Here is a 12,021-nt window from a genome sequence, read left to right on the forward strand (position 1 = left end):
TAAAAGTTTTTTAAAAGACAAATAAAAAGTGAATTCTAAATTTTATATCCATGATTATTAAGAAATGAATGGAACAAAAGTTTGAGAAAATTAGTATGCTAAGAAAAAATTATCCTCACATCATGATAATGTATGTTATACTGTACTAGAGATTTATAGTGAAAATATTGAAAAGGAAAGAGTGATACTTTCAACTATATTTTTAATTTCTTGGTGACAGTACTTTATCTAGAGCTGTACTCTTCAATATGATGGTCACTAGCCACATGTGTCTCTTTAAATTTAAATTATTTAGAGGTTCCTGGGTGGCTCAGTCAGTTAAGTGTCCAGACTCTTGATTTCGGCTCAGGTCACGATCTCACCACTGCGAGATTGAGCCCTGTGGCTCTGCGCTGGGGTGGAGCCTACTTAAGTTTCTCTTTCCCTCTACCCCTCCCCCACTTTCTCTCTAGCACTCTCTCACTCTGTCTCTCAAAAAAAATTAAATTATTTAAAGTTAAATATAATTAAAAATTCACTCACAATAGCCACAGTTCAAGCAGTCAATAACTGGACAGTGCATATAGAAACATTTCCATCACTGCAGAAAGGTCTGCTGGACAGTGGTAGTCTGGAGACTTAGTTCATTTATGAAAATGCATTGAAATTTTAAAAATATTAAAAATTATTATTTAATTCAAGGCAGTAACTCGTCTTTAGACTACTGGATAGTGTTGCAATAATTTTTTTTTTTAATGAATTATATTGAATTTTGCTACAGTAGTCGTTTTGTGTTTGTTCCTGGTCCAGAGGATCCTGGATTTGGTTCCATCTTACCAAGGTAAGTTGTGTTTAGATTTTTCTAACAGTTAAAAATATTTTGTCAAATTTAAAAATATATCCTACACCACATAAATTGTTTCTATAGGCCACCACTTGCTGAAAGCATCACTGATGAATTCAGACAAAGAGTACCATTTTCAATTTTTACTACCAATCCTTGCAGGTAAATATTACCATTTTGTGTTATGCTTTTTTTCGTTTCATTTCAAAACTAACTTGCTTCTTAAACTTTGTCTCCGAACTTTGACTACTATGAGGTAAATATAAAGCGAAAATTTCTCTTTATTTTAGGTTTCTCAAAACTTTAGAAATATTTTATCACTGGGCACGTGGGTGGCTCAGTCAGTTGAGCTTCTGACTTTGGCTTAGGTCATGATCTCACGGTTTGTGGGTTCGAGCCCCACATCGGGCTCTCTGCTGTCAGGGACAAGCCTGCTCGGGATTCTCTCTGCTTTTCTCTCTCTGCCCCTCCCTGACTCATGCTTTCTCTCTCAAAATAAATAAATAAACTTAAAAAAAATAAAATTAAAAATATTTTATCACTATTGAATTCACTGATAATGAATTTAGAAGCTGAAAAACAGATGGAGATTTAAAAATCGATATTCTCATTACACATCCTTTAAGAAAAGCTACAATGGAAGAGGGAAACAGATTATGTGTTACTGCACATGCCACTTACTATAGTCAGAGGTTACAGTCCTTGGTTCTCTCTTTTCTGCCTGCATTCACTCCTTTGGTGACCTTAGCTACTCCCAAAGCTCTCAGTGCCATCTGTGTATTGACAACTCCCACATTTAACCTTTCTCCCAAACTCCAGACTTATGCATCCAGATGCCTGCTCATCATCCCCCGTGTATGTCTAGCAGACAATCTCACACTGAGCTTCTCATCTACTTCCCACCCGTCAGCTCCCAACCTGTTCTGTACCCTTCGTCATTAGAGTTCATGGCACCTTAGTCCTTCCAGTCACTCGGGCCAAAACTTTTTGGGTTTCTCTCACATGTAGTGTTTCAGGCAGTCCTTCAAAAATGTGAAGGAAGACCAAAATATATGCAGAATCTGGCCACCTGTCACCGCCTCTGTGACCTTCTACCATCTGCTCTAGCCTGGATTACTGTAATAGCCTCCTCGTTGGTCTCGAGCGTCTACCCCTGCCCCTCGGTAGTCTGTTCTTAACGCTGTGTTAGAGTGATCCTCTGACACATAAGCATGTCACCTCCGCCTTACTGATCCTGAAATTTGGGCGCTCCTCGTGCCATTCAGTAACAGCCCATATCCTTGCCGTGGTAGTCAGGGCCCAGCATGATCTGGCCTCCTATTCCTGCTCCTCTCTTCCTCATTTATTCCAGTCACCACAGCCTCCTTGCTGTTCCTCAGACATGCCAGCCATGCTCTGTCTCGGGGCCTCTGCTGTAGCCGCTCCCTCTGCCTGTCCTGTGTTCCTCCTTTGCCTGCAGTGTTCTTCCTCTGCATATCTGCTTGACACTCTCACCTCCTTCACGTCTGTGCTCAAATCAGACTCCGTTATCAGCCCTACCTATTTTCATCATCCTGTTTAATCCTCCAGCCATCTAGCCCTTCTTACCTCACAAATGATCCCTGATAGCCTGTTTTTCTTTTTCCCATACACTTAGTCATCTCCCAACATCCCATATAATTATCATGTTTATTGATATTTTTTCTGACTGCCCTCCCTCCATTAGAATATAAACTGCATCAGGGCTGGGATCTTTTTGTTTTGTTCACTCATCCCTACGATAGTGCTGGACACATACGGAGAGCTCAGTAAATTACTATTGAATGAATGGAAGGATAGAGTCCAGCTGAATTTTTGCTGTGGTAAACGATGGGCAGTGGGAATAGCTTTGTATCATAAAACATTTTGCCTTTTAAACTATCTTTTTTTTTTTTTTTTTTTTTTTGCTGAGGAAGTCAAATTCAACTACTGCTTTCATTTCAGAATTCAGTACTGTACACAAGAAATTATTGTCTTCCGTGAGGACTTAGTGAATAAAATGTGCAGAAACTGTGTCCGCTTCCCTAGTAGCAATTTGGATATTCCTAATCATGTAAGTTAAGAGTCTTCTTTATTAAGCTATCATAAGTGTTGCATTATATAAAATACTGTTAAGTCACTTAATAATTTGACCTTTTATGTTTGTGGTTCAAACTACTTTTGCCAGTAAGTTAATTTTTGTTACTAAGTCAGTGTTTCTCAACTTTGTCACTGAAGTATCCCCTAATGGGCAGAGGGAAGCCTAGAAAGAACCAGAAATTTCTTTGAGTCTTCCTGTTTTGCCTTAAAACTCATAAATCTTACGTTGTACTTCAAAATATATATGTATTTGTTTTAAAAAGTATTTACCTCGGGGCACCTGGTTGTCTCAGTTGGTTAAGCGTCCGACTTCGGCTCAGCCCGTGATCTCACAGTTCATGAGTTCAAGCCCCACGTCGGGCTCTGTGCTGACAGCTTGGAGCCTGGAGCCTGTGTCTCCTCTCTCTGACCCTGCCCCACTCCTTCTCTGTCTCTTAAAAATAAAATAAACATTAGGGGCGCCTGGGTGGCGCAGTCGGTTGGGCGTCCGACTTCAGCCAGGTCACGATCTCGCGGTCCGTGAGTTCGAGCCCCGTGTCGGGCTCTGGGCTGATGGCTCAGAGCCTGGAGCCTGTTTCCGATTCTGTGTCTCCCTCTCTCTCTGCCCCTCCCCCGTTCACGCTCTGTCTCTCTCTGTCCCAAAAATAAATAAACGTTGAAAAAAAAAAAATTTAAAAAAATAAAAAATAAAAAAATAAAATAAAATAAAATAAACATTAAAAAAAATATTTTTTTTAATGTTTACCTCATCATGTTCATTATTTTATATGATCTGTCCATATCGGGAGGGTATGTAATGTTTATCTTGTAGCTTCAGGGTTCCCTGAAGTGGTACATGGATCCCCATATACCATTTTGGGAAATGTGGAGGTACATCTTACAGAGCATTTTTAGTATTTATTTTATAATATTTAAAGTTTATGTAGGCTACGTATCTATTCTTGGCATTACTCAAGCTGTGGAATTATTTTTAGATGAACATAATTAATAACTGAGTTTATTATACAGTTAAAAGTACAACTGTTCCAGTGTGACTACTTTGGGGGAGTAGCTTTTATGATAAGTGGTGTTAAATGAAAACTTACAGATTTTTTCCTAAAATACAGGATAGCTTATTTCATTTCATATCAGTGTTTCTCAAAGTTCTGTGATTTAAACTTCTCCTAATTGTTTCTCAAATTTTCTAAGTCCTTCTGGTAATTGGTATTTAATGTAAAGTTATTTGTTAGCAATTTTAACTTTTACAAATGAGCTGAAGTTTGTTTTATATCATTCTTTTGTAGTTTGTAAAGACGATCTTATCCCAAGGACACCTGACCCCTCTCCCCCTCTATGTCTGCCCAGTGTACTGGGCATATGACTATGCTCTGAGAGTGTACCCTGTGCCTGATCTCCTGGTCATTGCAGACAAATACGATCCTTTCACTGTGACCAATACAGAATGCCTCTGTATGAACCCGGTAAGAATGTCATCAACCTTATATGGGCATAGTTCATCAAGATTGGAGTGTTATTTCTTTAAATTAAAAAATTTAGTAAAATCACTGTTAGGAGTAAAAATATGCTATTAAGGAAACATTGAATTAATGTGGTACACACAGAAAGTTCTTCAACTTTCAGGATAGCATGTGACTGTAAAGTAATGTAACTTAAAAAAAAGAATACACCAAAGCTTATAAATCCAAATGAGTATTTTTCCCCTTCAAGGTAACTTACCTTAGGATTCCTTTCTGGGAATTGCTTTCAGAGCCTGTATCTCATTCTCTTTAAATATTTTAATGTCCTTTGTGGATGATTTTGACTTTTGGAAATTTGTGCAAGTCCCAGAAACCTAAGCTGGATGAATGTGGGAATTCTTACTTGGACACAATTTCTACAGAAGTAGAATTGCCTTTTCATATTTGGGGAATTACTGCATAAACATCGTTGATGTGATACAAACTATCTTCAGTAGTGATTTTTATTTTGTATTCTTCATTGATTCTTATGAATGTTAGACCTATTTTAATACTTTTTTGTTTTGTCTAGGCCATTTCTAGAAACATCATGACTTACTATTGCTTACTGCTTTCCTCAAACACTCATTTATTTTGTCCAGCTTCCTCTAAGACAGGGTTTCTTAACCATGCAACTGTTGACATTTTGAACCAAAGAATTTTTTCTTGGGGAGCACTGTCCTGTGCGTCAGAAGGGTACTTAGCAGCATCCTTGACCTCTCCCCACTAGATGCCAGTAGCAGCCCCCAGTTATTAACAGTGGGAAATGCCTCAGGATATTTGCCAAATGTCCCCTTGGGGGACACAATTTTCTGTGGTTGAGAACTGCTCTGAGGAGGGGCACAGTCAACAATTTGGTTTCATTGTTTGAAATTTGTGGCCTGATTTTTTTAGAACCTTTATTCACTTTTCCAATATTCTTTCACAATGAGGCTATTTCTTATTTAAATTTTACTCTTTGGGTGTTCTCATAGTTAATGCTTTATTTGATAACACCTTATTTCTGAATTTTTCCACTTTCTCATCCAGTAGGCCAGTAAACAGCCCTCTCTACACCATCATTCTGTCCTTTTTTACCTTATTTATACCTTTTGGGCAAGCCCCAGACTTGCCTTTGACATTGCTCCATCCCTTCTTGACACTTCCACTAACGGATGCCTGCAACGGGCCAGACACTGAGTTGGTGGCAGGCACACGGAGACTGAAACAAAAAGACCATCTCTGCCCTAGAGTTGAGTAGTGGACGCATTGTGGGATTACTGCTCAGTTGCTTTGGGGGCACCTGAGAGGGGCATCAACCTAGATTTTTCACTGGAGGGAGAGAGGGGCAGGAAAACTTTCTTCAACATGGTGTTTACGTGTCTTATAGGTGTATGTAGCATTGCACAGTACAGCATTTCTTAGGCTAGGTAGAGCCACCCTAAGCATTTCCAGATACATGTTAGTAGACGACAGTCTAGCCAACTTGAAAGACTTTTGCTTCAGGTGGAGCCATTTTATAGTAATATCTTCTCTCAGCAAAGATGGGGGGGGGGGAAACATCTGCCTTATTACTTTATAGTCACATCTTACAACTTTCTTTTTAAGTCATGAGCAAGGAGTTTGATTTTAAAAGTAGGAATTCTTTTTAGGACAGTTGAGTGTTCACTTACAGGCATTTTTTTCTCCCAAAGGGATCTTTTCCAAGAAGTGGATTTTCATTCAAAGTTTTTTATCCATCCAGTAAGATAGTAGAAGACAGGTAAGTGTACCCCCAGAAACAGCAAGAAGGAGGTGTCTTTTAGTAGTGTATTGCTGAAAATCACAAGTCCTGTAGGTGTGCTGAGGTTTTTAAAAATATCTGTAATTGTCTTTTGGAATGTTCTAGGCTGAATTTCTGGTCATGCTGTGGGACATAGAATTGTATGTACTTGATGGCACATTTGTGATAAAACAGATTAAGAACTGTTTTCTGAGGAATATCTCAGAACAGCTCTGGAGCTGGGTTAGTTCTTTTATAGGCTGACTTCTGATGACATCATTATTCAGAGAGGTCAGTCCCACCCTCCACATGGTTGATTCTCAAAACCTAGGTAATCTGCCTTAAATTGGCAGCAAACAAGTGTTGGCGGGGGGGGGGGGGGGGGGGGGCAGGGACTGGATGTGTGTGTGGTGATGGTGAGGGGTTGGGGTTGGGAGGCTGTCTTGGGAAAAAAGAATAATGACCTGGGAGGGCAGTGGTTTTCAAAGGGTGATCTATAGACCACTCTCATCCAAATCTTCTGGAATCCTTGTTAAAAATGTTATGTTTCTGGGGTGCGGAGCATAGGTGGCCCAGTTGGTTTAAGTGACCAATTCTTGATTTCAGCTCAGGTCATGATCTGAGGGTTCGGGGGTTTGAGCCCTGCATTGGGCTCTGTGCTGACATCGCAGAGCCTGATTGGGATTCTCTGTCTCCCAAAATAAATTAACACTTAAAAACAAAACAAAAAAGTTTCTTACCCTGGCCCAGGAGATACCATGGTCATGAAAGTGGTTTTCCCAGGGCAAGGCTTATCCATTGCACTCCGGGTGTGCCAACCCCTGCGATGTCCCTGAATGTGGGAAGCCCGGCTGCATAATTTGTGGCAGTGGGGAACTGCTTTTGTGTTCCCTGCTGGAGGCGGGAACTTAATCCAGGATTAAGCTGGAATTTAGTCCTGTTAAGTTCCAGGATTCTGCTCCAGACCTATCAAATGTCTCTAGTTTAGGGCCCAAGAATATGCATTATTGACCCTATTTCTCTTGGATTCGGGCATCCTAACATGCGATTTCTCAGTTAATCATATTTTGAAAATGCTCCCACATTCAGATAAGGACAAGTGAGCAAGTAACTGCCTTCTGGGTTCTTGTCAGAGAATATAATCTTGAACACACAGCCCAGTTGTCTTTCATTTTTGGGGGGCAATTAACATATTTACTCAAATAAAAACAAACATGAGTACATTATAAAAATTTCGATGTTTAAAAGTATAAAATTGGAAAGGAAAAATACATATGCTTCCTAACCCTGAAACCGTGATTAAGTTTCTTACATATTTCTTGAAAAAAGAAGTGCATTGTTCTTGCTGCTCAATAACTCATGGAGGATTTAAGTCCATTCTCTTTGAGATACTGTAAATTTTATTCTCGGATTCACTCACTTGACACATATTTGACTCTTACGGCATTCCAGACACTGCTTAATTTGCGGGATGAATACAGCCAGACAGATACTCATTAAGGTCGCAGATATTTTAGTCTATTCTATAAGCCCAACAAATGTTTGACTCTACCTAGCCCGCACTGAATCCTAAACTGCGCCCCCCCCCCACCTGATTTGGAATGCCCTTAGGTAAGAGGAAGCACCTGTCTCCAGTCTCATGACTCCCTGTTGTCACACCTGGGTGCCCCTGAAGGCATCTGATTTTGTGATCCCAGGATTAAGTCACCTCTGAGGGGTGTCTGCCAGGAGCATATTTTGTCCACTTTCAGGATGACTTTTACTGAACTGCGATTTGATATGAAACTTACTCTGCTGTGAAAACCAGTACCGGGAACTTTCAGTAGGTCTCAGGGCAAGAGAATTCTGTGTCTGTCCCAAGCAACTGTTCATCTTAGGGGAGACTGTGAATCTTCTGAGAAGCTCTCTTTGCTTTAGCTGCTAGGAAGTACAAGCCAGATGTGTAGCCCACTTTGATAGCAGCAGAGGAATTACTAGCATAAATTTTGGGTGCAGCTCTGGCTTCATCTTCTCTCCCCTGTATTTTGCCCTTGAATTTCCTCATTTACTTTTATCTTTTTATGACATCTCTGCAAGCCATTTTATTTTTTTTTTCAAAGTTTATTTATTTTTGGGACAGAGAGAGACAGAGCATGAACAGGGGAGGGGCAGAGAGAGGGAGACATAGAATCGGAAACAGGCTCCAGGCTCTGAGCCATCAGCCCAGAGCCTGACGCGGGCCTCGAACTCACGGACCGCGAGATCGTGACCTGGCTGAAGCCGGACGCTTAAACGACTGCGCCACCCAGGCGCCCCTCTGCAGGCCATTTTATACTCTTTTCTTAAAAAATGAGTCAGGATACAAGTAAGTAAATCACAACAGGAAATGAACTGATGTATTAATTATGATGGCAAAGACTTCAGCTGTTTCTGGTAACGTTGCCCGATTGACATGCAGAATTGTTTGCGTTCTAAGCACTTTTTGCAGAACTCTTTGACAGTTCCTGACATTATTGTGTTAGAAGTCACGTGTGTACCCGTCTTCCTTAAAAGCTTCTAGCATAGCCTTTGACTTGCAGTTAACGCTCACTGTTGGTTGAGTTGAAATAGTTGGCTCCTTTATCTTCTATGGACTCAGCTGCTGAAAAGTTTTGACATGATTTCCAAACTACAATTTAGTAGTAATAATTGAAGGAATCTTTTCAGTGCTGGCTCAAACGGGTTGATGTACATTTATTTTCAAGAGAACAGAAGACAATTTGAAGATACAGAGAATAATTTGGTCTTCCTGCTATTTAGTTTCTCCTTAGAAGAAATCGTTTAGTAGATTATTTGTGAAATCATACTGTAGACTTAATCACAGAAACTGTAGTCAAAGTAGATAAGGTTAACCCTGTTTCCATATGTACTCTCAAATACAGTTGTTTATTTTAAAACACAGTATTGGTGGGGCGCCTGGGTGGCGCAGTCGGTTAAGCGTCCGACTTCAGCCAGGTCATGATCTCGCGGTCCGGGAGTTCGAGCCCCGCGTCGGGCTCTGGGCTGATGGCTCGGAGCCTGGAGCCTGTTTCCGATTCTGTGTCTCCCTCTCTCTCTGCCCCTCCCCCGTTCATGCTCTGTCTCTCTCTGTCCCAAAAATAAATAAACGTTGGAAAAAAAAAAAAAATTAAAACACAGTATTGGTGATGTAGTGGAGAAATAAATACCCGTTTTCACACATAGTTGGCCACAATAAAAAGTGGTAAAAACTTTTATGGAAGGGAATTTGACAGGATTTCTTAACACCTAGACTATATATACCAGCGATTCCATTTTTAGGAATTTATCCTCCAGGTATACTTAGGTTTATGTTTAAAAGTAGGTACTGGTGTGGTGCCTGGGTGGCTCAGTCAGTTAAGCGTCCGACTTTAGCTCAGGTCATGATCTCACTGTTCGTGAGTTCGAGCCTCATATCAGGCTCTGAGCCTGGAGGCTGCTTCAGATACTGTGTCTCCCTCTCTCTCCTCCCCTCCCCTGCTCATGCTGTCTCTCTCTCTCAAAAATAAACATTAAGGGGCGCCTGGGTGGCTCAGTCGGTTGGGCGTCCGACTTCGGCTCAGGTCATGATCTTGAGGTCCATGAGTTCGAGCCCCGCATCGGGCTCTGGGCTGACAGCTCAGAGCCTGGAGCCTGTTTCGGATTCTGTGTCTCCCTCTCTCCCTGACCCTCCCCTGCTCATGCTCTGTCTCTGTCTCAAAAATAAATAAATGTTTAAAAAAAAAAATAAATAAATAAATATTAAAAAAATAAAATAAAAGTAGGTACTGGCACTTTACTGTAGGTTTTGTAATAGCAAAACAGTGTAAACGTGTATCCATTTAAATGTGCGTGCTTCTTCAGAACTTTTTGAATTTAAATTCCAAAGCCTTAAAGGAAGGGATTAGGTTAAAAATTATAAATATACTTGTTACTAATTGAAAAAAGGTGTAGAATAGTGCTTATTGTATTCTACCACTTAAGTGTTTTTAAAGCATATACCCTCACAATACATGCTTACATATAATTACATTATCTTTATAAGGACAAATAATTGCTTCTGGGAGCAGAGACGGAGTGTGAGACTGACTGATTTTTCACTGTGTCCCCTTCTAAATTTGGAACAATGTTCATGTAATGACCTATTTTTAAAATGAACTACAATTAAATATTAAGAAATGTATAATAAATTAGGTTTCCAAACTACTTAATTTTATGAATTTCTATTTTCAGCAAACTTCAAGGTTTCTGAGATTCTAAGACCATCTAAAGACAGAAAATTCATCAGTTTCTCCTTAATTTTGTATCTATGTAATTTTGATAAGTTACAATAAAATTATGATAAACTTAGAATGTTCTTAAATTTGTATTTTATGGAATTTTGTTACTAAGTTATAATAAACATGGTACACTTTCCAAGGTTTTATAGCAAAAATATTTTCTGCATAGTCTTAAGAAACATGTGAAAGTATGTATGAAGATATAATCTGATTATACATTTATGGTTAAAAACTGAAGTTTTGGGGCACCGGGGTGGCCCAGGTGGTTGAGCGTCTGACTTCGGCTCAGGTCATGATCTCGCAGTTCCTGAGTTCAGGCCCCGCTTTGGGCTCTGTGCTGAAAGCTTGGAGCCTGCTTCAGATTCTGTGTCTCCCTCTCTCAAAAATAAACATGAAAAAAAATTTTTTTTTAAGGTTTAATTATTTATTGTCTAGCCATATACCAATATTCATTTTAAGAAAAGTACAAATATTTAAAATTTTCTGAACCCTTGTTTTAGTCTAACTTAGGTTTTTATCACCATAAGAGTCCTAATGGTATATTCAGCAATTTTCAAACTGTTTAAATTTCAAGTCACAGAATTTATTCTAATAGTGAAAACCTTTGTGTCAGGATATTACTATGATAATTTCATAATTATCTTCTGGCACTGGAAATTTAAAAACACATAGTCCCCCTAGATTTTACATTTAGAAGACACAGTGTTTATTTTAATACCATCCCCTCACTTACCTTTTAGTTTATGGCATTGCAATAATAGCCTAGAAATGAATCTGAATGACAGGAAGTTGTTAGAGGCACAAAGAATTTCTCAAATGTAAGAGTATCTTGATATTACAAAGAGCCTGGAATGGAAGACATTTCTTTGAAAGAAAATTAGCTTTTGGGAGAATAGAGACTGATAAAAAATAAAAATGACATACTGAAAGGAAAATTCCTCAAGGAAATTTAATCTGAACATAGTGATAAGTGAATTAGTAGTTAAGAGTGAAGTGGCAACTTAAGAAGTGGTTTGAAGATGGAAAATTTGGGGAGAGCATTAGTAGAGGCCTGATGTTAGAAGAGCAAGATTTTAGCTTTAATTTCAAGAATAACCTAGAGAGGGGTGCCTAGGTGGCTCAGTCAGTTAACTGTCCAACTTCGGCTCAGGTCATGATCTCATGGCCCTTGAGTTCCAGCCCAGCATCGGGCTCCTTGCTGTCAACACAGCTCTCTGCAGATCCCCTGTCTCCCTCTCTGCCCCTCCCCTGCCCACACTCTATTTCTCAAAAAATAAACATTAAAAAAAAAAAAAAAAAAAAGAATAACCTAGAAAAAGTTAAAGAAGAAATCAAGGCATAAGGTCAAATGCTATATATATATTGCTTGGAAAATGTACAATTTGGGCCTTAAAAGTGGTAGCGAAATATACACTGTAAGGTTGTTGGTCCAGTTATGAGAACAAGAGCTACCTATGAAAGATGATGGGTCGAAAGTTATAAATGGAAATTGATACAACGTGTTCCCTCATTCATTAACTCCTTCATTTAACAGAGAATTGTTTCTATAAAAAGGACTTTTTGAGATTTTTACATTTAACGGCTAGAAAG

The 12,021-nt window shown here is 39.3% G+C and overlaps 1 protein-coding gene and 1 non-coding gene across 6 annotated transcripts in view; both read left to right on the forward strand.

The window, feature by feature from the left end:
* POLE2 (DNA polymerase epsilon 2, accessory subunit) overlaps window positions 1–10,573 on the forward strand; it is a 32,574-nt gene extending 22,001 nt beyond the window's left edge. For 4 of the 5 annotated variants that reach the window (XM_086709821.1, XM_086709817.1, XM_086709820.1 and 1 more), the window contains 6 exons: window positions 761–820; window positions 908–985; window positions 2,786–2,894; window positions 4,204–4,380; window positions 6,090–6,157; window positions 10,385–10,573. In XM_086709821.1, coding sequence (XP_086565947.1) covers window positions 761–820; window positions 908–985; window positions 2,786–2,894; window positions 4,204–4,380; window positions 6,090–6,157; window positions 10,385–10,403 — 511 coding nt within the window. In that variant the 3' untranslated portion in view covers window positions 10,404–10,573. The remainder of the gene's footprint in view (window positions 1–760; window positions 821–907; window positions 986–2,785; window positions 2,895–4,203; window positions 4,381–6,089; window positions 6,158–10,384) is intronic. The other variant, XM_086709818.1, reaches the window with a different exon arrangement.
* Window positions 6,890–7,052, forward strand: LOC112856668 (U1 spliceosomal RNA). The gene has a single exon (XR_003223219.2). It is a non-coding gene; the product is annotated as a U1 spliceosomal RNA (small nuclear RNA).
* Window positions 10,574–12,021: the final 1,448 nt, after the last annotated feature.

Source organism: Puma concolor, chromosome B3 (assembly GCF_028749965.1).
Source record: "Puma concolor isolate L17-30 chromosome B3, mPumCon1.1.hap2, whole genome shotgun sequence".
NCBI classification, from domain to species: domain Eukaryota; kingdom Metazoa; phylum Chordata; class Mammalia; order Carnivora; family Felidae; genus Puma; species Puma concolor.